The following is a 26,671-nucleotide window of genomic DNA, read 5'->3' as shown; positions in this document are numbered from 1 at the left end:
CTTCTGGATGCTCTCCCTGCCTCCCGTCCCCAACTGAAAAGCCCTCCTCTGTTCCTTCTTTTCCCTGCATAGCTGTCACCATTTTCTACTTACACGGTTATCTACTTGTGTGTCTTCCCTGGGACCTGCAATGCAGGAGCAGCATGTGGACTCAGCATCCATTCACTGGACCACAGAACTTCTCTTCCCTTCGTGAAGAGAAGGGATGGTTGATAGGAACCATTGATACTATCCAAATCCTCAAGGACCTAGTTCATGGTCTGTCTGACAAGGACTTATTGATTAAAAGGGTGAATTTGTAGACCATAAATAATTAGAATTAGTAAGTTAAAGGGTAGTGATGGAGGATGTCACCAGCAGTTAGAAACCCCAAATCCCTCCACCACGGTGCCACAGTATTAACTGAAGATCTAACTAAAGCATGCTGGTTCCTTCATCGTGAAAGCTAAGAGTTCATTCACTTCCAAAGACCCTGAGAACATTGCTCTGTCTTAACAGAACTACAATTGGCTTATAAGAATTGGTTTCTTCATGGTAGTGAAAATAAAAAGCTAATATACCAAAGGATTCAAATATTCCCCTCTCGTTTAAAAAAAGAAAAGAAAGAAAATCACCTCCATGCTTAAGATTACATGCAGTATAAGGAGCTTAGATTTTCTCTGTGTTATTATGAAAATTCCATTTATCCAAGGATGAACTCACTTCACCAACAACAATGGCTAAATGAGGTAAATATCAGCATGCAGTCCCAAACTGCTTATTTGGTAAAACACTACAAGAGCTTATTGATTAAAAACTTAAAAAGGAGAAAGAAACAAAAGCCAAGTGGAAAGCTGTAGTCAGTTTACATGACTCACTGTGAAGTCTCCCAGGGTCTCAATGCTCATGCTGGTGGCCTATAGCATACCTATGATGTGTCACTGTATTTTACAGCACAGAGGTAGGCCTAGCTGAAGACAAGAAGCACCCGGATGTGTGAGAACACACGTCAGAATGTTGACATCTACTTGTGCTTCAACAATTTCCCTTCCATGACCTCATCCTTGAAACAAACAAGAGATCCCTTGCAGTTTAAGGGTTACAACATTCATCCTGGTGTGTGTGTGTGTGTGTGTGTGTGTGTGTGTGTGTGTGTGTGTGTATGTGTGTGTGTATGTTTGTGTGTATGTATGTGTGTGTGTATAGTGTGTGTGCAGTGTGTGTGTGTGTGTGCAGTGTGTGTGTGTATGTATGTGTGTGTGTGTGGTGTATGCACATGTGTGTACAGATGTCCATGCCCATGAGGAGACTAGAGGAGAATGGTAGTGTCCTGCTCTATCTTCTCTTTATTCCCCAGAGACAGGCTTTCCCATTGAACTTGGAGCTTGCATTTCCACTAGACTGGCAGCCAGCTATCCCCAGCAATCCTCCTGTCTCTAGCCTGAACAATGCTAGGGTTACAGGTGCACCTAAGGCCACATCCAGTTTTTTACATCAATGCTAGGGATTCGAACTCGGGTCCTCACCCTTGTACAACCAGTATCTTCCCCACTGAGCCACCTCCCCTGCTCCAGACTTACTTTCATTCCCTATGAAGTTGTAATAATAATCGAATGTGAAATAAGCAGTCAAGGCAGAGATAGACCTGCCTTTCCTTATGAACAACTGGAAATTCGCTCTGGAGTTTGCTATAGAATCTTTTAATTCTGTATAAAGCTAGTATTTTTTTTTAAATAAGAAATTCGGTTACTGTAGAGACTGTAAGGTGGTCAGGTTTCCTGAGAGAATGACTGAGACATATGCTAACAAATGGCGAAGGGTAAGAGCCACGGAGAGCTGGGCAGCCCTCGGGACTACCGACCATTGTACCTGGGGCATCATTTTCAGTTTTAATATCAACATGCTGGGTGGTAAGAATTCCCCAGATTTGAAGGTGAGGGTGTGGGGGGATGACAACAGAATGCAGAAAAAGAAACAGTTCAAGGATAAAGTTTCCACAGACCACCCAAAATATTTCCAGTTATGTTATATAAACTTGGTTGGCTCTCTCTCATTTCCTACTGGCCTCTCTGATAGGAAGGAAGGGAGAGAGGGAGGGAAGGGGGGAGAGAGAGAGAGAGAGAGAGAGAGAGAGAGAGAGAGAGAGAGAGAGAGAGAGAGAGAGGTGCCCCCTGTTGCCAAAGCAAAAGAAGCAGAGACAGTTTTGAAAGCTGGTGACTGGAGAGAATACCAAAGGCAGAATGTGCTGACTGCAGGAACAGGAGGCGGCAAGCTCAGGGGACACTGGAGAGGAAAAAGCCAGGAAGGTTTCACCCAGGAGCTGTCTTCTCAGAAACCTGCAGTGCAGGAGAGACTGTACACACAGCACTCAGTCACTGGACCACAGAACTGGCTCCAGCCACCGCAGCGGCTGTTCCTCTGTCCTCTGCCCACTGAGCGGTGCCAACAGGGTGCCCGCTGAGGAACGAATGAAGTGGCATTGCATAGAAGACAGTGGGAGACGACAGAAGGACGCTGCTTTATGATGACTGGGCATGTCCGGAAGAGCATACAAACCCAGGCCAAATCCACTTCTCCAGCCAATACAGCCACTGAGGCTACAAAGTGTAAAGAAAACCTAGTTAAGCCTAGAATGTACCACATAGAGACTGCTCTTCCAGGTACTAGCTGGGTGTGCTACTGTGATAATAAGAAATACAGATTTGGTCTCTTCCAGTGGTTCCCACCAAAGTGGAAAACCTCAAAGCAAGTGTGACAGGGTCCTTTGTATGTTAATGATATGACAAGGGGCGGGATGAGTGACCAGAAAACAGCTCCACCCCAGTCTCTGAGACAGGGAAAGGGGCTAAAGGTGAAGCTAATCACCAATGGCTAATGACGCAGTCAATCATGCCTTCATAATGACGCCTCCATAAAACCCTGAAAGGACAAGGTTCAGAGGGCTCGAAGCTAGCTGAACAGGTGCAAATACCTGGAGGGTGAAGTGTCCACAGTGGACACGGTAGCTCCATGGTGCTGCTTCCTATTTGGCTGCCCTATGCATGCCTTCCTCTGTATCCTTTAGAATCTCCTTTATACAGAAGCGAGTGATAAACAGAAGGTGTCTCCCTGAGATATGTGAGGCCACGCTTGCTAGTTAACTGACCCCTAGAGGGTCATGAGAACTCTGATTTACAGTCAGACAACCTGAAGCACAGGTGACAACCTGGGTTTTGCTATTGATGTTTGAAATCAAGGTCCGCCATCACACGTGGCACTGGATATCTCCAAGCACATAGGATGCTAGTCTGAGAGTAGGCAAATCACTTTGGATTTCTTCTATCGTTCTATCCTGAGTGACCTCGGAAAGTGGCTCAACTTCTGAGCCCCTACCACATCACTTGCAAAATGGAGACAGCAATAGTCACTACTATTCAAAGTTGTTTTGATAATTAATGGTTCATACAAAAAAAAAAAAGCATAGAGAGCATGCCTGACATAGTAATTGCTGCATGATTATTAGTTTGGGAAATTATCGCCCCACCAATTTATTATTTTACTATACTTTAAGTCTATTTCCTTGAGATTAGACAATCTTTTAAAACATCTCAATTATATCTCAAATATGTGACTCCTGAGATACATAACAAAAATTGGAGATTTTTTTCTTCTTATTTATTTGTGTATTATTTGTCATGCTGGAATTAAACCCAAAGTTATTTATGTGCTGGGCAGATTACATTTCCAGCCCCAAAATTCTGGATTTTAAAAAAGTGTAATCCAACACCAGCAGAGTGGCACATACCTATAGTTCTAGCACTCAGAGGACAAAGGCATGAGGGACATCACAAGTTCAAGGCCAGCTTGATCTACTTACATAACTTGTTCAAGATCGGCTTGGTGTGCATAGTAAGTTCAAGGCTAGCTCGATGTACACAGTGAGTTCAAAGCCAGCTTGGTGTACTTAGTGAGTTCAAGGCTAGCTTGGCCTACCAACAATTTAAGTACAAGACTAGCTTTGTCTATCTACAAGGTAAGTTCTGGGCCAGTTTGGTGTACATAGTTAGTTCAAGACTAGCTTGGTATATAAAGAGTATTCAAAGTTCGAAAGGGATCCACAGCAAAACTGGCTCAAATAAGCAAACAAAACAAAAACTGCCACCTAGTTGCATGCCTATGTACGCGGTGGTGCATGCCTATGTACATGATGATGAATGCCTATGTACATGGTGATGCATGCCTATGTACATGGTAGTACATGCCTATGTACATGATGATTCACGCCTATGTACATGGTGATGAATGCCTATGTACATAGTGGTACATGGCTATGTACACGGTAGAACATGCCTATGTACACGGTGATGAATGCCTATGTACGTGGTGGTACATGCCTAGGATCCCAGACGTTAGGATGTAAAGGCAGGAAGATCACAGATTCAAGGCCAGCTTGGGCTAGACACTGAGTTCCTATTTAGGCTGATTTGCATAGGCAGATCCTTTCTCAAAAACCAAAAATTTGGTTATTTATTTTATTTAATTTAATAAAAGACTTTAATCCTGAAACATACTTCTCTGAACATAGAACATACTGTATTGGTTTGTTTTTAAAGCAGATGTCAAGATAAAGACAAGAAAAATAAAGGCTATTTTTCAAACAAACAAACAAACAAATAAATAAATACTCATGGTTCTGGGGATGTTGCTCAGCTAGTAGAGCTTGCCTGGCACATGCAAACCCTCGAGTTCCAGGACCAGCACACACTCTAACCCAGGATTCAAAATGGAGGCTGTTCAAGGTCAGCCTTGAGTCAGGCTAGACAACCTGAGACTATCTCAAAGTAAGTTAGTTAATTCATTAAAATGAAATAAATCTTGGTTTATAACAAAAGAAAATCATAAGAAGAAGAGAAAGGATGTACAATTAATAATCTCATTTTCATTGCTCGTGGCATAATTAAGTAAGGGTTTTTCCAGAGCGAGTTTCCCTAATCTGGTCTCACACAATGTTAATGCCCTGGTCTAGAAACACACTGGACCTCAATACCTCCTGCTTTTGTATAGCCTGTAGGCTAACAATGGTTTTATATTCTGAATAGCTGGGAGGTGGAGAGGAATAAAAAGAATAATAAATAGTGCCAGTGAAAACTATGTGAAATTCAAATTTCAGTAACTACAAATAAAGTTTTATTGAAACACAGCCAGGCTCACTCTTTGAGGCATTGTCTAGGGATGCCATGCCCACACAAAGGCAGAATTAAGTAGTTTCTGTAGATATCATGAAAGTACTGCCTGGTACTTTACAGAAAAAGTTTACCGATCTTGTCTAGAGTTCAGGAAACACTCCCGGAAGGGCACAACTAATTTATCAGCCAATAACTGACCCCAAGACTCTACCTGAAAACGCGAATCAGCTGTGTCCAGCATTCCCCTGCGTGTTTACCCACAAAATCCTTTATACACACAGTATGTACAGGTAGCCTTCAGAACACACTGAGGAGCGTCTCACTACAGATAGGCCACCAACACCCAGAAACATCAACAAGCCCAACAGGCAAACGATAAAAATTACAAAATTCAAAGTTATCAGAATCCTTTATACTACCTGTCAAAATGGGAGAAAAAAAAAAAAAAGAATATTCTCAGACCCAGAAATGAAAAGGGTTAATCACACAAGCCTAATTTTTCACGTTATTATCGTAATATTAAAAATAGAATATAGTGCTGGTCAAACGGATGAGTGGACAAAGGTGCTTAACTGAGCCTGGCAGCCTGGGGACTTCTATCCCCAGGACCCACAAACTCCATAAGTTGTATCTGACCTCCACCTGTGCACTGTGGCATGGGGATGCCCACACGCATGCACACACACACACACAAATAAATACATAAACATCATCAGAAAAAAAAATGAATAGAATGTAAAACAATGCCATACATAGATAATGCGAACTTATAACCAGAAAGATACATAGAACTAATAAAAATAAGGTTAGCATAACTTCTACTCAATAGTGAGAGGCACGGGTCATTAAAAGCCAAGCACAGGTAAGTTTATGATGTCCCTAAATGACTAAAACATCACTGAGACCACCGAAGGTCCTTACCTATCTGAATTAGAAAGAGGATAAGTAATTTGCAATGAGAAACTCCAGGGCTGGCAGGTTCATGGGCTAGAAAGCACATTTATGAGTGGCTGGTGGCATTCTGAATTGATTGTCTTCCTAAAAAACAATCTGGCAACCTGCAGCAAATGCCATAAAACCACTCATTCGTTTCCTCTGACCTGGCGATGCCACTTTGGGGAATGCACTGTGGGGGGGGGACCCTAAAAGGGGGCAGAGTGTTGGTGTGTATAGAGATGTCTGTTCCGCCGAGCGCTGCAGGCTGATGACGGCAGCCCAAGCACCTGGCGACGGAAGCGATGCCTCAACCCACTTTTGGACCTGCAACGTCAGCTATTTTTAAAGGCAAGGTAAAGACCTGAGCCGATGTCCGTCATAGGCACCTCAAACGTACTTAATAAACATCCGAGCCTTGGAGGTCCCGTCCCATCCACCCCTCCCCAGCCTGTCCTTCCCATCATAGACTGTTCAATTTAGGAACCCAGGAGTCCTACCTTCTATGACACCGCCTGCCATTCCCATCTCAGCACCAATAAATTCTCCAAGATCTTTAATGCTGCTGGCCCCCTGTTTCCAAGACTCCTCTCTCTAACGCATGCTCTATCAAGGCTTCTAGAGTGATCTGAGATCTGAGAGTGTAACTTGGTGGTAGAGCTCTGGCTCGGCATGTCCAGGGCCCTACGTTCCATCCCTCAACTTGAAAAACAAATTTCTTTCTTCTTTGTGTTTTTTGTTTTTTTTTCTTATTGTTTGTAGCCTGATTGTGGCCAAGAGTAGTTGGCCAATGCAAAGTATACTCAGTGCAGGGAGGTGGGAGAGGGAGACAGAGTTGGATAAGAAAGGAGGTAGGAGGAATCTGGAAGGAGCTCTGGGAGTGGGTGATAGGACCAAAATGTCCCAAATGAAATTCTCCAAGAATTATGACATTATTATTATTATTATTATTATTATTATTATTATTATTATTATATGTTTGCAAGCTGGAGAGACGCTCAGTGGTTAAGAGCACTTGCTGCTCTTGCTGAGGAATTTGGTTCCCAGCACCCACGTTGGTGTCTCAAAACTGTCAGTAAGTTGAGCTCCTGGAGATCAGATGCCCTTTTCTGGCCTCTGAGGCCACCTTCACACACATTCACACACACACACACACACACACACACACACACACACACACACACACAGACCCCAAATACATGTCTTTAAGAAAATGTTTCAAGCCACATTGTTATCCAGCCTCTCATGAACTGAGCGATGATGCTGTCACACCTTCCAGGGTTCCACATGACACAGTCCTGATGCCTCCTCCCACTGAACCCCCACTGCACCCTTTCACAGAGCCCCAGCCATGGTGGCCGGAGGTCACAGGACACAGAGTCTGTCCTACATACACTTGGCTATTCCTCCCACTGGAACCCTCCCCCTTCTGCTCTGTGGTGATTACCATGAAACATCACCCTTTCTGTGAGCTCCAAGAGGAGACCACAGATAAGCCTTTCCCTCCTACATACCCACAGTCTAATCATACCTGTTAGTTAATAGACAGTCCTTACATTTGAATAAATAAATGAAAAGCACAAATATACATCTGTAAGGGAAAGGAAAATTACTACAGAGAGAAAAGAGGGGCAGAAGCAAGTGCAAACGCACTCATCAGACTGTTCTAGAAACCCTGTGGCCTTTGCCTTTAAATTTCCTTGACTCTTAGTGCCCTGCCTCTCCTACTCCTGGTTGAGCAGAGCTAGCCGTGTCTACAGTGAAATTAGACAGGGGTCTTGTCACCAAGGTTCTTGGGAGACCAGAATTCCAACCTCCTTTTCAGGATCAGCAATCAAGTCATTTCCTCCCAGCTGTCATCTTTCTCTGGTCTACCGAGGCACTGCAGTCTACAAACGTGTATTTCAAAGCTCATTTCATTAGCACAGCTCCCAACCCACATCAGAGACAACGCTCTGTGCAATAGATGGTGATCAATAAAGAGACCTACAACTAACTGGTCCATGGACAGAGGAGACTGGGGAGTGCCCGGGTCTAAATGGGACCTCTAGACCACACCGCCTACCCACAAGGCTCAGGGGTCTTACAGAAGTGGGAAGGAGAAAAACTGTAAGGTCCAAAAGGACTGTATGACTATGGCTAAGCAGTGTTGGGTAGGAATGACAAGCCACGGTATACATGAACTCACAGTGGTTGGAACAGCCTGCATAAGACCTGCACAAGATCAAGCCAGCCGAAAGCTCTCGTGGACAGGGGACGGAGCCACACAGTCTCACCCCTCGCTGAGGACCTATTGGCAACTGGAGGCTATTTGAGCAGGGAGATTCCATTTTCTTCAGGGATGGGGCTCCTGACAGGCTGGACGTGCTCCGGTAGATGGTCCTGCAATCATGCCCATGCAGGTAGCCTTACATGGACTCAGCAGGTTTAGAAAAAGTGAACAGGACACTGGGAAGGAAAAGTGATGGGGAGGGTGTGGGGGAGCAGTTGGAAGGGGAGGGAGTGGAGGGCTGTGGATTTGATCAAAACACATTATATGCACATAGGAAGCTCTCCGTGTTTTCTAACAGCTTCCTTAGGAAGGTGCCTCCATTAGTTGTGGCAACCTACATGTCACATTGACAGCATTCGTGAGCCATTCAAAGGATGGAGTCAAATTCACTTCTCAGAGAAGTGAAATGAAAAGTGAACAAATACTAGCCACAGCTGGTACAAGCTGTGAACTTATTCTGTACAAATAAATAATCAGGCTGGCAGTGAAGACCCTACCCGGTCCTCAGGTCCTCAGAATAAGTGAGCAGAAACGGCACTGTGAGGCAGAACCCACACCACACTGTTACTCACTAAACAAATATTTTTTAAAATGACCCAGGCAGCAGAAGAGCAATGTGCCCATTCCCTATTTATAACACTTCAATTTGCAGGAGTGTCTTTCCATCTCAACCATGGCACCACGGCCCATCAGAGTCACCCCATAGGAAAATGCTCGCCCATGTCTCCACACCCTCCCCTTTCAACCCTCTCACACCATGCTCTTACCAGGAGTTTTGGCAAACCCTCCAGGCACCATCATGAAACTCAGAAAATAAAAAAGAGCATGCCCAACTCTGGGGTAAAATCATTCCCTTTAGAGGACACAAACATAGGGTAAATTGAAGTGAACCTGTACCCGCCCCTTGGCAGAGCTGAGTGTATGAAACTATGCTGATCTAGACATCATTCCTCTTTCCAGACCTAATGATGGGCTGAAGAGTCAACTCTATCAAACCTCATTCTGTAATCTGCAAAAATGGTACTAAGTCTGCGACCTGGGGGCTTGGAAGACGTATGCTGTGGTGCTTTATAGAAGACACCCGATGAAGTGGAAAGTTCTCAGTAACCAGGGCCAGTCAGATCCTGATAGGAACGGTCGCCAGCCATTTGCCTAGCCCTCCTCCGAAGGCTGCTAGCCCAGAAGCTCCACTGAATACACAGCTGCTCTCTTCTGACTCTGGGGCACATGAACATCCTCCATGTTCTCTTCCAAGTCCATTAAGCTCCTGTTCCTTTCCCCAAAAAACAGGAAGATTTGCAAATGGTACCAAGCAACAGAGCCACCACATCCTTCTGGTTGCAGAAGAACAAGTGGAAAATTATATAGATATTAGATAATTGGCGCCGTGTTTCAATTTGGACAGTCACGTGCTTCTCCATGCCTTTCATTTGTTTTAGTCTAGAGAAGTGTCACGCTTAGTCTTCAAATACCCTGAAGAGAAGATGAAAGGACCCGGTGCAGCACCCTGCCAACTTACCCAGATCCTGCTGCCTCCCACGCCTCCCTGAGAGCCTTCTGAGCACAACTTTCCCAACACTACAGACATGTCATCTCCAAAGCCAGCACACTGACACCACACCAGTACGCACACATGACTTCAGCACTCTTCAGCGACAATGACTGCACACCTGCCTTCAGTCAACACCATGATCATCAGTCCCTCTCTCCATCCGCAGAGGCCCTACCCATACTTCTGGACCACTGCCAGTTTCCCCCAGGTTAATAACCACCGCCCAACCAGGTGGCAGTGCTCAAGTCAATTTAAGATGCTGTTGATTTTTAGGTATTTGACAAATACAAACACTGGGGAAAGTCAGTGTTTATTCATGATCTCGCCCCAATTCCTAAAGAACACAAGCTCAGCAGCTGCTAACACAGTAGCAGCGAAGCCCAGCCTCCTGCCGACACTCAACGGAGATTAAAAATGGGGACCAAGCTGCTCCTATTAATGGCTTTAGGGGTCATGCTGTCCATCAAACCTATCGGTCCAAAGGGATTCGACTCCAAACGACCATTGGACAGCCACCAAAGCTCTGAGATAATCTGGGCTCTTCTCGTCCCAGAAGAGAAGCACCTGAGTTTGCCAAGAAGTTGCTGGTGGTGACCTGGCATTACCGCAGTGTGCCAGGCCTGTGTGGGGAAAGAAGGCCAGCAGAGTATTAGTGTTTTCTGGAAAATAGGCAGAGCTGTTTATGCAAGGGAAAGTCACCTGATTCACCCCAGCCCCCAAATAGTCTGAGGACGCGTCTCACCATTTCCCGTCACCAAAAGAAAAAAAAAAATGGACTTCACTTAGGCCAATTATAGTTTACATACTGGCTGAGTAAGCACAAAACCAATTTGCAACTTTTCTACCAAGCTTCCCAGGAGGCTTTGCCTCTCTTCAAGATAAAGTCAAGGTGTGAAGTCTCCAAACCCCAACCTCCAACAACTACAACTCACCAGACCCAGCCAGCAAGGCACGCCCACTGCTGACCACTGGGGAAGGCGGCATCCTGCAAACTACCGGAAAAAACGTGGCATTAACTAAGCTTGCTCTACGTAACTTGGTAGACAGTGTCCACGTGTGTAATGTAAGCAATTGGCAGATCTGTGCCCATGTAGTCACAGAGGGGTCTTTTCTTTTTTCATTCTAAGTATACATCTTATTTGAAGAAATATTTTTCTTGTAGATTTAGCTTAGTTGTGCTAGAGATTCTGTCTGTTTGTCTGTCTGTCTGCTTATTAGGGACTAGACCTGAGAGAGAGCCAGAAATATACCTTTAGTCCAGATGAGAAAGCCTGATCCTATTCTCTGGTTTGATTGTGGGTAAAAAACTCATGTGGTAAAATCGGGAATTGTTCAATCCAGTACAACTTCTGAGTTGATTATTCTTCCTCATTCCCAATTTCTCATAAGTCAATTTCCCTACTAAGACTGGTATATTATTCCAAGATTGAAAAGTTTTCCAAAATAGAAGCGTTTTCTTCTCCTGGCTTTGAATCTCATGGCGAAGTTGGTTGCCATATTTTTAAAGACGTGAACATTGCATTTGTGCGTCAGTCTGGGTCTAGCGTGCTCATCCACTGATCCCACCGGAGGGACACTCAATCAGTTCTATTGACAGCCACATGTTTGATAAGCCGCAGAAGCTAGCTTCGTGGCAAGGCTCTCATCCCTCTTCATCACTGCACTTCCACTGCCTAGGATGACACCTCCCTCAGAAAGGGTGCACCGCGTGGATTTGATAACTAGTCACTTCCTCAGTGTAGGCTGTTCTTTCACGCAGCCAAGCTGTGTGGGGTGTTAGAGCAGTAACAGCTGGGGTTCCCTTCCAGCTCCACAGTCTAAGATGGTGCCCTGAAAGTATACAAAGGGAAGAAAGTCCCCTGGACATCGTGCCAGCTCTGATTCGATGTTCTGCCTGAGCTTGTCACCAAGTCTTAAAGATCTGAGCCCCGACCTGACCCCCCCAACACACACACCTGCCTAGGCAGGTGGCCATGTACTGTGACAGGTGAAGATAGAACTCAGTAACAGTGGCCGACAGTAACACGAGGTGCTCTCTCGGCAGAAAGACAGCTTGATCATGTGTCTCACCGTTTCCCATCACCAAAAAGAAAAATGAATAGTGAATAAAACTGTTTCTCTTGGTGACGGGATACGGTGAGATGCCAACTGCCTAGAAAAAGGACAGATGGACAGAGAGCTGGACAAGATACTAAGCACATGGCCCTGTGTCTGGAGTCCTTTTATGTTTAAATTAAATTGTAATTATTCATTTTTAATTATTACTTTAATATTTTAATTATTAATTATTAATTTTCTGTCTTTCTTTTCTTCCCTCCAGCTTTCCCATGTACCAACCACACTCTCAAATTCATGGTCTCTTTTTCAATTGCTGTTACATAGATTTTATATGTGTGTATATACATCACATATATATGTATATATGTATATATATACACATACATACATACATACATACATATCTATATCTTTATCTTTATCTATATCTATATCTATATATCTTAGTTGCCCATAATTCTAATTCTTTATCTAGGGTTGGAGACCCATGAGATTGCCTCCTTCCTTGCTACCATGTCTGTCAGTACTGTCCCTGTTCAGATCCTGCTTAGGCAGCCATGTTTTGAGACTTCATGAGTGAAGCTTCCTTGACATTTCTAGGAAGCACAATCCCACGGCAGACTTTTCTGTTCCTCTGGCTCTCAGAATCTTTCCACTTCCTCTTCTGCTGTGTTCCCTGCACCTTTGGTACAGGACTTCTCAATCTGGAGATAACAGTCATTTCCCAAGCTTCAGGTCCAATGTCTTTAACAACCTTGACTGGCCCTTACCATCAGTCTATATAGTCAAAACAAGCTCCCTAAAGACATGGGCACCTCTGACTGCATCCAGTGTGGCATGACTAAGTCCTCCTAGGACAGTCCCTAAACTACTGTGAATCTGAATATCTCATTTCCAGAACGTTAGCCTGGAACATGTATGCTGCCTTTCAGTTTGTGTGTATCTTTCAAGCACGACACGGTCACCTCAACTCATCAACAGCAGAAATGCAAGCGACTGGAACAAATCATTCCGAAGGTCCTTGTGTAATTCTCACTTATATTCTGCAGCTAACCAAGCCACCGTCTCAGCTCCCCCCCCCCCCCCAGGGACCCTTCTATGTCCTTACACGTTGTCATCAGTCTGAAGCTGTGGGGAACAAGCAGTGTGGCACATGGGTGAAGGAGGGTCTGAGTCAAGGAGTTCTATCCCAGAGTCACCACACACATGTGGTGTGACCTACAAGAGACCAGCAAAATCTTGGAGACTATTTTCTCCCCTGTAGAATGGAGGCATCACCTGTTTGACAGGGATGGTGAGATACTGTGTATAAAATACCTTGCTGCTCTCACCACATGTCCATATAGTTGCCATACAAATATATCATATTGTACATCATACAACGTGTAGCTATATCAGAGCCTATAGTAAGCTCCCTTTTAGCCTGTCATGCTAAAAAAAATAAATAAGTATCGCAAAAAATAACAATAACAAAGACTGCTATGAAAAAAAAGTGGGAAAGGGGCAACTGAGAGACATTATGAGATGTTTCTCTGGCATCATTGTTTTCTTTAATCTAACCACACTGTATGAGTGAGGAGTCACCTCTCTACAGCCCCCATTAGTCTTCTAGGTACTTCACACTATGTTTACTTGAGCTATCCTACCTGGTGTCAGTCATTAACGTGGCCAAGACTACCAGCGGGGCAAGCTATCCTGAGATCAGCGTCACCAGATCAGTGTTGTACTATTAACCAAGCCTGTCCTGATGACCGGCCAGGGTATGCGAAGTGGGATGAAAGAGAAGGTTATTACACAGTTCCTGATGGTGCCTGGCATACCCCATCAGTCACCCTTCTAAGCCATCAATTAAGTAAAGCCTTTTTGCTATAGTTACCAGAAGATCAAGGGACCTTGCCGGATTATCACCCAGAGATTGCATCTAAAACCCCTTCGTAGATTTCACTTAACTATCAAACTTACATTATCAGGTCATGAGTTGCAAATCTGCTATGCAGTGTGTGGGTAAGTAGAGTCTGAGAATCGAATAAAAGGAGCTGGGCCCTTTCTTGGTTAGTTAAAGCATCCATCTTTATAGACTGAGAACTTCAAGCACCTATTTCACTCTCAAAGTTTTAAAAAAGTATGAAAACCCACACACTGAGTGATAACTTAAGACTGAATGTGTGAACGGACTGCCGTGTAAAGCAGGGGCACACAACGTGTGCTGAGCAGATCTGCCTTAGAGAGAAACTCAGCAAGGGACCTCACTCCAGTCATTAGGATCAGTGTTCCCATGAACCCTACTTTAAGACTGTCAGTTCAAGTTCATTGCCCTAAGGACTCTCTGACTGTTTCAAGTGTACAAACTTGGATTTTGCTGTTATTATAAATGGACAGGAAAAAAAGTCTCCTCAGAGATACTGAGATCGGCCTCATTATAAATGCTAAGAACAACAAACTTTTTTACTCTCTCTCTCTCTCTCTCTCACACACACACACACACACACACACACACACACACACACACACACACACCCCAGAGGGGGGTGGGGGATCTGAGTGTAGGATGAATTCCCAGGCCATAGCAACTGCAGTGTCTTCAAATGGAAGCAGTAGATCTTGGCCAGCCAGGCAGTAAGTCCTTTAGGAGGAGACAAGAGGCCTGCTTTCCCTCACACAGCCCAACCATGAAAACAGGCTCTTTTTTGTTTTTGTTTGGTTTTTAGCTAACAACCTTCATCCTCCCTGCAGGGATAAAAGGCATGGCTGGTTTATGATGGCTCAAGGGCTTGAATTCAAATTATCTTCCACCTAATTCCCCACTTGGCCCCAGTGGTCGGAATAAAGGGACAGTTCCGGCAAGTTTTGGATAAGGGATGATGTCAGGGTTTAGTCAAAGTGATGGAGGACTATGCTCAGGGCACGCCCCAGCTTTGGACGCTGAGGGAGCCCGTATCATCCTGCGTGGTGACATGCCTAAACACAGAAAAGGAGAAATAAGGATGGAGAAAATTAATCCTTCTTTATGTAGCTCTTTTCCCCTCCCCCTCTACTGGAGAGCCAGAGCGCCGGTTGGCTCTAAGCCGGTGCTTTGGAGGCGCCTGAGAATGGGTCTCTGGGTCCCTTGTTTTCTTCTCTCTCTTTTGGCGTGCAGAAATCAGGACCCATCCGAGCCAAGACGAGGAGAGAAAGCAAGGAGGCTAGAGCAAGGGGCGGCCTGCTCCCTACTCCGGAATGCCTGGTGCGCGGAAGCACGCAGCGGTTGCTCGTGTCCGGAGCGCACCGGTCCCGCTGTCTCCACTGCGGTAGCATCCGGACATGACATTGCAGCAGCGACAGAGCGGCGGCCACAACCGGCCACTGGCAACTGACACGGACTGCTCGGGCCTTGCACCACGCGGAGGGGCTGGCAGTGGATGACACTGGGGTGAGGCTAGGTGTTGGGGTGCGAGGTAGGCCGAGTCCGGGGCAAAAGCCCTGAAATGCGCAGGACTCCGGGGCGGCCACCTCTCGCGCTTCCTCCAAGCAGCCAGATTGCAAGAAAAATAATTCGCTAGCACTCCCCAGCCGTAGCTCGCCCTCTATCCCCCCCCCCCAAATGATCTAGTATGAGTCCCCCTTTTTCTGGCCATTTCCTTGTAGCCTTCCAACCCAGCTGGTCCTACCGCGCGCCCTAGGCACTACGGGCCCGGGGACCCGCCCCGCTCCCGTACATCGGCTCGAACGCAACCGCCACCCTAGGGTTCCCTCGGATCGCTCACCAGGAGAAGGGAGCCGGCGACCATCGTGGCTCCGACTTGGCCGGTGATGCGGCTGCCAGAGGCGAAGGCGGTGGTGCTGCTTGCCGAGGTCCCCATGGCCGAGCCTGGGGCTCGCAGGGGCGCCCGGAGCGCGCGGCCCCACGGCAGCTGGAATCGGTGGCTGTTTCTGCCCAGCGCCGCATCCACCGCCGCCTCCCGGGCGGGGAGCCCATCTACCTCCAGCAGCCCATGTGCACTGCAGCAGCCGGGCGGCCGGGCGGAAGAGGGAGGCGGCAGGGAAGGCTCGGGAAGGCGCTCAGCACCTGCCCAGGGGCGCGGGCGCCCGGGCGGGGAGAAGCAGGCGCGCTTGGAACCCGCGCCTCCCGGTGCTCTCCAGCGACAGCGGCTGCGGAGAACCAGGGAGCAGGGCTGACGGAGACACACGACTTCCCATAGCGAAACCTCCAGTCACTACCAGCTACTCGCCTCCTCTGCTGCCCAGACCGGCCGGCGAGGGACTGAGTCGGGTGGCCACTCAGCTCGGGGACACACGTGGTGGCGCCGAAGGGGCGGAGAACCGGCCCTTTGTGATGTCACCCGGGAGGAGGCCGGGCTCTTTGTGCAGATGGAGAGCTCAAGGCGTTCCAGATACCGAGGGGAAGGAAAGGGTGCCCCTTGGCGTTAGCTGGAGGAATTGCGTTTGCTTGCTAGCCTGGGAGTACAGTATACATCCCTTACTTAACTTTTCTTTTCTTGTCAAATGATTCCAAGTAAAATTTATGTAAAGCAGAGACTATTTTCTTTCTCTAACACAAGTATTAACAACAACCAATTATGGCGCTCGCCTGTATGTTCATCGCTAGGAAAGCTGAGATAGGAGAATTTGGAGTTGGAGGAAAGGAATTCCTCTCTCATGAATGTATACATACATGCACTCATGAATGAATGAATGAATGAGTACATAATGAATGAATGAATGAATGAATGAATGAATGAATGAATGAATGAACGAACGAACTGAGCATAATGGTGCCATTAAGTACTCTGGAGGCTGAGGCATGAAACTCTCCAGTTCCAGGCCAGTCAAAGCTAGGGTTCCACACAAACCTGGCTTACAGAGCAAAACCGTGCCTCAAAAATTAATAATTAATTAACCAAACAAGCAAGAAATAAACAACCATGGAGTTTACATCAACTGTCAGACATGAAAAGACTTGTATGTTGATTGCCAAAGTCTGCTGTGTTCTGGTGTCTCCCCGGGTCTCACTGGGTCAAAAGGAAAAGCATGCTTTGTATCAGCATTGATCTGTGGCTCCCTCTGCTTTCTGACTACAGAAACAACGAGCTGCCTCCGCTCCACTCCCACAGTAACTGTATCCCCCGAAACAAACCTCTCCTCTCCCCTGCTTTTGTTGTGTATTGGACCTCATCAATGGGAAAACTAGTACAGAGACACAGCACTAAACAGCCCGGATAGGGTCCTGTTTACTTCCTTATCGGCCAGTACACTGACCGTTCATTCTTTTTCTCAGCATCCTTTGGTAGATAAAAATGTATTTAAAAATTAATTTGAGGACTAATTCCATTCTCATCTTTCAAACATCTGCCAGTAAAGGAAAGGATTGTTCATAAACGCTGAAGGGAAAAGCTGCAGTATAAAGTCTACGGTAAAAATCAAAGAGGTTCTGAAAAATACTATCATTAGATACAGAATTTGGGGAAGTAGGGTGTGTGTGTGTAGGGGGGTGATATTTCAATTTGAAATTCTCAAGCTATCTCCAAAACTTCCCAAAGTGAGGGGTGTTTACAATGTCTCCATGCATGCTAGGGCTGATTAATTCTGGAAAAATTCGAATTATTGACCACTACTATTGTAGGTCTTTTTGTCTAAAGGAAAAGGACATGAGATATTAAAGGAGACAGTCAGTTACTCCCTTACACACAAACGTGAGTTCCTCGAGGTAACATGACTCGTTCCTCTGAGCTGGGGGAGTTTAACTTGGTAACTGCAGCTCTGACCTGTTCATTCCCTCTGTTCTTAGCACTACCTTCCCATTCCATTAGGTTCCTATGGGGCATTAGTCACCTGAACTCAAATTTTTACACACCTTTGGGGTTGGATTTGGTTGGTTGGTTGGTTGGTTTTTGTTTGTTTTGGACTAGGTCTAGCTGTGTAGCTCAGGTTAGCCTCCAGTGCATGGTCATCCTACATCAGCTTCCCACCAAGTACTAGAATTGCAGGCATGCAACCTCTATGCCTCTTGTTGGGAAAAAAAATCAGTTGTTCTTGCTTACTGCTAATTAAGTAAATGTTCCTTGGTATCAGTGATAAACCAATAAAGGATCAATTAAATTTAGGTAGAATAATAAATGTCATTTCTCTATTGTATGTTTAAAAAAGAGAAATGTCTTCCATTTCAGATTGTAAAATGCTTTAATCACTGACGACTTCACAGCCACATATCCAATATGGCCATGCAGATGTCTTTATTTACTCATAAATGGTGAATACTCAATCATAAATAATGGATTTTCTGCTGAAGCTCCAAAGAAAGAGGAGATAAGTATAATTAATAAAGCATGATTATAGCTAAAACTGAAAAATGTGAGGCCAAAATGAATAAGCCCAATCCGATCTTTGCCATAAAATAACTTCCTTTGACCTCCGGCCTGATTTGAACTTTTCATACTTCTTCCAGTACTGTGCAAATCTCCTGTTTTCCCAGCCTTGAACTCCTCGTCACTCGAATTTCCCATTTCCTTAGTATATTTCTAATCAATGAATTTTTCTATGCTTCCATCTTTTTCCTTTTCTAGTGGAAAGTCCCCATGTACTGAAGGAAGCACCAGGCTTTCCATCCTCTCCTTGTTCTGTCGTATTTCTAAACTCTGTCCTGCTTCCCTTTGGAAGTGTGGGCTGGAGAGATGGCTCCACAGTTGAGAGCACTTGCTGTGGGGCTGTGAAGGGGGAGATGGGAAAAACAGGACCAGGACTTCAACGGGGAGGGGAAGGGAGGGGAAGGGAGGGGAAAAGAGAGGGAGAGGAGAGAGGGATAAATAAGAATAAGAGTGTTTGGAAAAGCCATAGGGAAGTGTTATTTCATGTTTACTTAAAAATGTTTACATAGTGGGGCACTGGATACATGGCTACGTTGTTAAAAGTACTGACTACTCTTGTAGAGGACCCCGATTCAGTCCCCAGCACTCACATGGAAACTCACAATTGCCTGTAACTCCAGTTCCAAGGGATATGGTGACATCTTCTAACTTCCTCGGGCATCAGACACACATGTACTACACATGCAGGCAAAACATTCATACACATATAGTAAGTCTTTAAGAGAATACATGCATAATAGATATAAATATAACTGCATGTGTGTACATATATCACATATGTGTGGTTTCAATGGAGTTACACCACTTGGGGTGATAATGCTCCCCCCAAGAACAATAGACTAACAAAATACCGAGTGCCAGGCATGAAAAACTTCCTTCTGAGTGGTTGGTCAGGGGCCAAGAGAATTCTGCAGCTGCCCTTTGCTGCCTCCCAAAACTTGAAGGTAATATGGCTGAAGACACCACACACTTTAGACACAGGACTTGAAGGAATCAAATTGAGACTGACCTGGAAGCCTCCACTCTGAGGACTGGGTCTCATAGTGTAAAGGGAGAAAAGCCACAGCTGTCTCTTAACTCCAGTTCCACTGATGCCCTCTGCTGGCCTCTTTGGGCACCAGGCGTGCATGTGGTGCACAGATATACAAGCAGGCAAAACACCTATACATAGAAAATAAATAAGCTGCTGGGCGGTGGTGGCGCATGCCTTTAATCCCAGCGCTTGGAAGGCAGAGGCAGGCGGATCTCTGTGAGTTCGAGACTAGCCTGGCCTACAAAGCAAGTTCCAGGAAAGGCACAAAGCTACACAGAGAAACCCTGTCTCAAAAAAAACCAAAAAGAAAAAAGAAAGAGAAAGAAATAAGTCTCAAAAAAAAAAAAAAAAAAAAAAAAAGGAGAGATCGCAAATTTGGGAGGAAGTGGTTGGGAGACAAGGGAGGAATTGGGATGAGAGGGGGTAGAAATTATGTAAATACAGGAGCCGTGTATGATATTCTCTTAAAATTTAATTCTTTTTAAAAGATCATTTGCTACTCTTGCAGAGAACCTGGATTTGGTTCCCAGCACCCACGCTGCAGCTCACAGCCATTTATAACTCCAGTTCCAGGAGATCCAACACCCTCTTCTGACCTCTACAGGCTCCTGGCATGCACATGGGTACACATATATACACGCAAGCAAAACACTCATATATATAAAACAAAACATTCTAGTTTTAAAACATAGGCCCACATGACTGTGTGGGGTAACCAACTGCTTTCTGATGGGACTTATGGCCTGATCCATAGAAGAAAAATTGTGTTTAGTTCTGCAAACCTGTTCAAAAGCCTAGGATTAGGCTGATCTAGGTTGGAGCAGCAGAAATTTAACAAGAATGTGTTTGAACACCCAAAAGTGTAAGAAGCCGAATTCATAGGGAGAAAGAACATGAAAAGCTATCTAAGAGTGAAATTCTGTTTCTACAAATCCTGTGTAACTGTGTATGCAGTGTGTACACAGCACTGTTGGATGCCGTAGATACAATAAGAACCTGTGTTACCTTTGAAGACCCCATCATCTCCTTTCCAGAGGAAATGGGTAAGAAAACAGCACAGCATAGCACCAGGGGTTGTAGCGCAATGGTCAAGTGCCTGTTTGCAAGGTCCAGGGTTCAATGCCCACTCCTGCAAATGTGCGCGCATATGTGTGTGTGTGTGTGTGTGTGTGTGTGTGTGTGTGTGTGTGTGTGTGTGTCTGTGTAAGTCAAAGAGTGTAGCGACAACATAGGTATGGATGATGGGAACTGCCATTGTCCCCATGATAATGCACACACCTGTTTTCAGCTGACAGTGTGGTTGCCCAGAATAAGAGGATTCATGTTCTACTCCCCACGTACTGCATGTGGCTAAAGATCCATCCAATCACAATTGCTCTGTGTTCCTTCTAGAAAAGCTCTCATTGGCTAAGGCTGAGTTATCATCATCCTGTTCATACAGTATCTTGGAGACTGGCTAATTCCATCTAAATTCTAATTGACTTCTATTGCCTGTGGTTAAACCCTTCCACTCAGTCAAGCCTTTTTCCATCCTGCTAGCTTTTCTGTGATCTCTCAGCCCTTCAATAAATCTTTCCTTCATGTGCTAAGAAAAAAATGAGCTTTGGGGGCTTTCAAGAGCCATGTCAAATGGCACTGTACCTCAAAAACGTTCTCTCCATCTGTAAAAGAGATGAGCCTTCTTCTAGTTCTCCTCCCACATGGCTCAGTGGTGGCCTGTGTGATGTTATCCTATGCCCAGCTTACCACTGTGTGCCTATCGCAGTCTTAGAGGTCCTTGAGGGCAAAGTACATGTCTTAATCTTCGGATCTCCATAGCCAAAATTGGAGGTAATGACCTCACTCAATAAATATTTGTTAAAACAAACAGCTTGGAAAATTCGGCAGCAATGGAGTAGTTAACACATGGGATACATTTTGCTTTTCCAAGACTTAACTCAAACATTCTGAGTTGTGTACAAATGATAAAGCTTGAATCTAGGGTATTACCAATGTCCTGCTCAGTCCTGGACTCAGATTAAACAGTTTCTCTATAGCTCTGTTTCCTTACAAGAACTCAGTTAAGAACCTCCTGTTCTTTGGTCTTGGAAAGAATATCCACCATTCAGTGACAGATTGCAAGATCAAGTGCCTGTGCATGAGTTTGATCGGGTCTCCATGGTGACTGTGACAAAGAGAGCACCCTTGGATAAGATCAAGTGGGGATAGAATTGCAGAACAGGCGTTGTTCCAGGGCCTTCCTGCTTTCTCAGACAAGGAATGAATGGTTTGAAAATAAGATGGCCAGTCTAATCAGAAGGTGTGACATCTCTGTTTCACTCCCTAGGACAGTGGTATGATTAAATGCCCACCATTTCCTGAACGAATCCTGGTCAATAATACGTATAACCCCGTGTACAAGGATGTTTGCCTGGAAACGCCCATCCCATGCGCTCTTAGGAGTCCTATCTCTAACTTTTCATTTTGCTTTTTATTTTTGGGGTTTTGTTGTTGTTTGTTTTGTTTTGCTGAGACAGGGTCTCATAATGCAGCCCTTGCTGACCCAGAACTTGATTTGTAGACCAGGCTGGCCTCAAACTCACAGAGATCTGTCTGCCTCCTTCACAAACTGGGTTTGTGCCCAATTGTAAGCTTTGGGTAGGGACTTGGAGAGGTGGCAGCCTCAGAGGAGGAACTGCCACCGCCTTTGGTGATTTTTCTTAGAAGGATGGGTTTGGAGAGAGAGAGAGAGAGAGAGAGAGAGAGAGAGAGAGAGAGAGAGAGAGAGAGAGAAGAGGGGAAAAATGGGGCTGAGCTGGAGATCCCAGGGGAACACCCATCCCAGTCATTTTTTATAACCTTTCCACTACTGAAGTTCTAGAAGGCTAATTGGAAAACATCATATGGCTGCTTTCTCCTGGTTGTGAATTGCGTAGGCTGTCTGAAGAAGAGACAAGTTAAGAAGGAACTGTTTGTACAGAGTCTCCAAGCAGATGTTGCTCATCCAGTTTAGGGTATATCAACTGCTGAATCGTCCCCCACCCTCCCCACCTCCCCCCCCACTCCCCCCCCACCCTTTTCACCTTCTCTGATTGGTCAGCTTCCATCTGTCAATCACCAAGAAATCACTGATGATTTGCTCTGGTCCAGGACAGTGTTAAGAGTCAGGGCTACTGGCAGACTATTCAGTAAGGTGTACAGGAAGCTTAATCACCATTCAACAACAGAGGTATCTCACATGAAAGACGTTTCTTCACAATACACTCTCTTCAGTGTAAAGTCCTAAGACAGGTGACTCACGGGTGGGAGGAAAACCGGAGTATCGCTGTGCTTGGGCAAGGCTAAGTGAGTTATTCCCTGAATCGGGAAGGTTTGTACTGAAGTAAACTGGCTGGGTTGCTTAGCCTCAGAATTCAAGACAGACGTGATGCATCATTTGGAACTCCAAACTCTCCTTTTACAGACAGAAGCCCTTTTCTTCCCTCCGTCCTTCAGCCCTTTTAAGGCCGACCGTGTGTCTGTTCCAGCTCTCCTGGACTGCTGGCTCTCTTCTTGTTGACCCATCACTTGCCCTAAGGTCACACCCTGTGGCCCAGCATTCCCTCCTTCTGATAGTGCCTCTCCTTTGAGTCTGCAGACCTCACCTGCTGCTGCTGCTCCATAGGCAAGTCACTGTCCTTGTCAAGGCTTCTTAGGGTCGTGAGTTTACATCTCCCTCCTCTAACCTCCTAACTTCTTTTCTCCTGTGTACATAAATAAACACTTAAAGGATTAAACCAAACCCTGCCGTGTTAGCCTGGTACACACACCTTCAGGTTGTTTTAAAATTGCTACTTGATCCTTTCCTTCTTGACCAGTAAACGTAATTTGTTTTCCGTATCCACATCCTTATCTCCTCGGTTTGGCTTTCTCTCCCATCACACGGCCATCTGCACCACCTGCTGTTCTGTGCTGCCGATCCCCAGACCCCTCAGCACCCACGGGGCTGAGCACTGCCTCCTTCCTGAGAGCATGTTGGCTTCCCAAGGGGTCTCTGTCCTTGTTACACCTTCTCCATCCTCAGCTCGTTACCTCCGGCCCGATCCTTCCCTCGAGACCATCCATGGCTTTGCTAAAAGCTTCTTCCTCTACAGAGAAGTGTCCGCGCTCAGTTCAGAAAGCACCTCCTACCTCCTTTTGCTAAACCAACAGCTCAGGTGTTGCCACCGTCAGTTTGCGTATAATGGTGCTATGTTGCCTACCCACCCATAAGCCAAGTTTCCAGAACCATCTTTGATGTCCCCTCTTCGCCACTCCTACCTCCTCCCTCTACTTTGCTGCTGATACTTGCACCCTAAGGAAGTCATCCGTGCCCATACACATTTGTCCTTCTTCTTCTACCAACCTGATACACAGGTTGCCCTGCTTCTTTGGGTCTTCATCTCCAAAAACTTACATTGAATTGTGTTGTTTCCTTTTTTTTTCTTATTAATCTGCCTTATAGGTGTCTCAGCATAAAACCTTACCGTAAAAGCATTCATACTTTCCATTTTTTCTGATTAAAGATGACTACCTTACTTAGGTTCAGCTGTCAACTCCACACAACCTAAAGTCACCTGAGGAGGAAGTTTCAGTTGAGGGATTTCTTAGATCCTATTGGCTTGTGGCCATGTCTCTTAGAGAATGTCATAATGATTGATTGATGTGGGAGAGACCAACCCACTGTGGGCAGCACCATCCCTAGGCAAGTGTTATATATGACAAAGCTAGTTGAGCAAACCAGAAAGTCAGCCAGCAAGAAACATTCCCTCAGAGCTCCTGGGTGCTTGTTCCTGCTTAGGGTTCTTACCCTGACTTCTTTCAAAAATGGACTGTGACCTGTAGTACAAGCCAAACAGACCCTTTTCTCCCCAAAGTTGCTTTTTTTTATAATATTTATTTATTTATTATGTATACAGAAGAGAGTGTCAGATCTCATTACAGATGGTTGTGGGCCACCATGTGGGTGCTGGGAATTGAACTCAGGACCTCTGGAACAACAGTCAGTGCTCTTAACCTCTGAGCCATCTCTCCAGCCCCAAAGTTGCTTTTGGTCAGAGTGTTTTACCACAGCAGCAGAGGGGAAGCTAGAGCATGGCAAACACTGGCCAAAACAACAAAGTAAATTCAGAATTCACCAAACTGTACTGACACAAGGAAATGAAGATACTTTCAAGTGACTCTGTTGTCATTTGTAGCATATGTGCTTTCAAAATCTTTGGAAACAGCATAACACCCAGGAAATTGGATGTGCTCCTCAATAACCAATAGGCTCATGAAAAAGTTAAGAGAGAAATTAAAACTGACCTTGAGAAAATGGAAACGGAAGCAGGACATACCCAGGCTTGCGAGACGCTCAGAGACCGTTCCCAGAAGCTTAGATCAATAAATGCTTATGTCCAAGAGAAACAGATGTGAAGGAGCAGGGGCTTTGGTGTTAACTCAGGGGGCTAATTGTGAAATCTGAAATATTCACTTATATTTTAAATACTATTTTTAATTTAAAGAGTTCAGGACAGGCAGCAAAATGGTTCAATGGGTAAAAGGCACTGACTTCCAAAAGTTGTCTTCTAACTGTGACACATGCTTCATGGTGCAAGAGAACCTACACTATACACACACACACACACACACACACACACACACACACACACACATACACACACACAAATGTAAATTTCTCAAAAAAATAGAGTAAGTCATTCTCGGCTATAATTCAATCGTGTACTTTTGAATCATATCAAGCTCTGAAAGAGCCTTGCTCTAATCTGTGGGATGCTATGCAGAGTCTGAGAAGCAGCGAACTGACAGGAAGGAGATGAGGAAGAAAATGAAGACCCCCCCTGAGAACTCAAATGAGTTAGCCACGGTAAAAGCACGTGACTAAGAGCCAATGAGATAGTTCAGCAGGTAAAGATGTTTGCTCTGCAAGCCCAATGACCTGAGTTCGAATCCTGGTACCCATATCAGGGTAGAAAGAGAGAACGACTCCACAAAGTTGGGCTCTGGCTTCTACATGTGCAACACACACACACACACACACACACACACACACACACACACACAACTAAAATAAAATATTTTTAAGCAAAAAACATTGAACTAGGAATATGAACACCCACCTGGACAAAGTCCACTTTTGTCTCCCAGCTGTGGGAGAGCATGCTTGGAGTGCAAGTCCATCAAAGCTTAATGACTTCCCTTCTACACTCCAAGGTCCCTTACAAGAAGAATGAAGGCTACTGCCACGCTGGTCACAGGCAATGGATCCAGGCAGGGCTGACCCATAGGTCAGCCTTCAGAAAAATCTGGCACAAAAAAAAAAAAAATTCTGGGCTGGGGAGATGGTTCAGCCATCAGAAGCATTTGTTCTTGTGGAGGGCCTGGGCTTGCTTCCTAGCATCCACATGGAGCTCATAGAGGTCCATGGCTGGTTTCAGGGTATCTGATACCCTCTCCTGACTTCTGTGTGTGCCAATGCACATGGTGCACAGACACATATGCATGTAAAAACATACATGCACATAAAATAAAATAAATTAATCTTTAAAACAAATTAAACTTAAAAAAAAAAGAAAAAGGAAAAAATATTTTCCTGAAGAACTAATTACAAAACTGACTGAGTCAGCTAGTCCCTCTCTCGGAGGAGGAGGATTTGGAGGCTAGACAGAAAGAGAGCGAGTCTGCCCACAGTGGGTACAAGCTGCACTGAGTGAGTCTAACCTTCTTCACTTGCTTTTGTAACTCCCAGTACACAGTCTCTGAATGTACACACGCACACCACACATGTACACACCATACACACACACGCACACACACACACACACACACACACGAGAGAGAGAGAGAGAGAGAGAGAGAGAGAGAGAGAGAGAGAGAGAACCAGAACAAGCCCCAATTGCTTTCAACTCCACAGTCTTTTTCAAATAAGTTTCTCTGAGACTGATACTACTCTAAAATGAGAGCTGAATTTCATAAGACAGGATCTAAGGTCTCTGGCCTTTAGGATTCTATGAATCTAATAATGATAGGAGGGGATTAGGATTGGATCCATGGCCTTTAGGATTCTATGAATCTAATAATGATAGGAGGGGATTAGGATTGGATCCAATATCATATAATTGTAACCCGCCCCCCAATCAAGGTTGTTAGGGTCTAAGAATTTACCTCTTCTTGCCAGGAAACCCCATAGATATTGTAACAACAAAGGAAGGACAAATGGTCAACACACACACATACGCATGCACACACACACACACACACACACACACACACACACACACACATTGCCCCTTCCACTCTATGTGTGTGTGGTGTGTACATGGTGTGTGTGTGTGTGTG

General features: G+C 45.2%; 1 protein-coding gene across 1 annotated transcript in view; it reads right to left on the bottom strand.

The window, feature by feature from the left end:
• Positions 1–16,173, bottom strand: part of Tnfrsf21 (TNF receptor superfamily member 21) — a 72,337-nt gene extending 56,164 nt beyond the window's left edge. Inside the window, exon 1 of the mRNA XM_059281762.1 lies at positions 15,703–16,173. Within this exon, the coding sequence (XP_059137745.1) occupies positions 15,703–15,798 (96 nt within the window). The 5' untranslated portion in view covers positions 15,799–16,173. The remainder of the gene's footprint in view (positions 1–15,702) is intronic.
• Between the last annotated feature and the right edge of the window lie 10,498 nt (positions 16,174–26,671).

Source organism: Peromyscus eremicus, chromosome 16_21, assembly GCF_949786415.1.
Source record: "Peromyscus eremicus chromosome 16_21, PerEre_H2_v1, whole genome shotgun sequence".
NCBI lineage: Eukaryota > Metazoa > Chordata > Mammalia > Rodentia > Cricetidae > Peromyscus > Peromyscus eremicus.
Note: the sequence above shows the minus strand (reverse complement) of the source record. Positions and strands in the feature narration are given on the sequence as shown.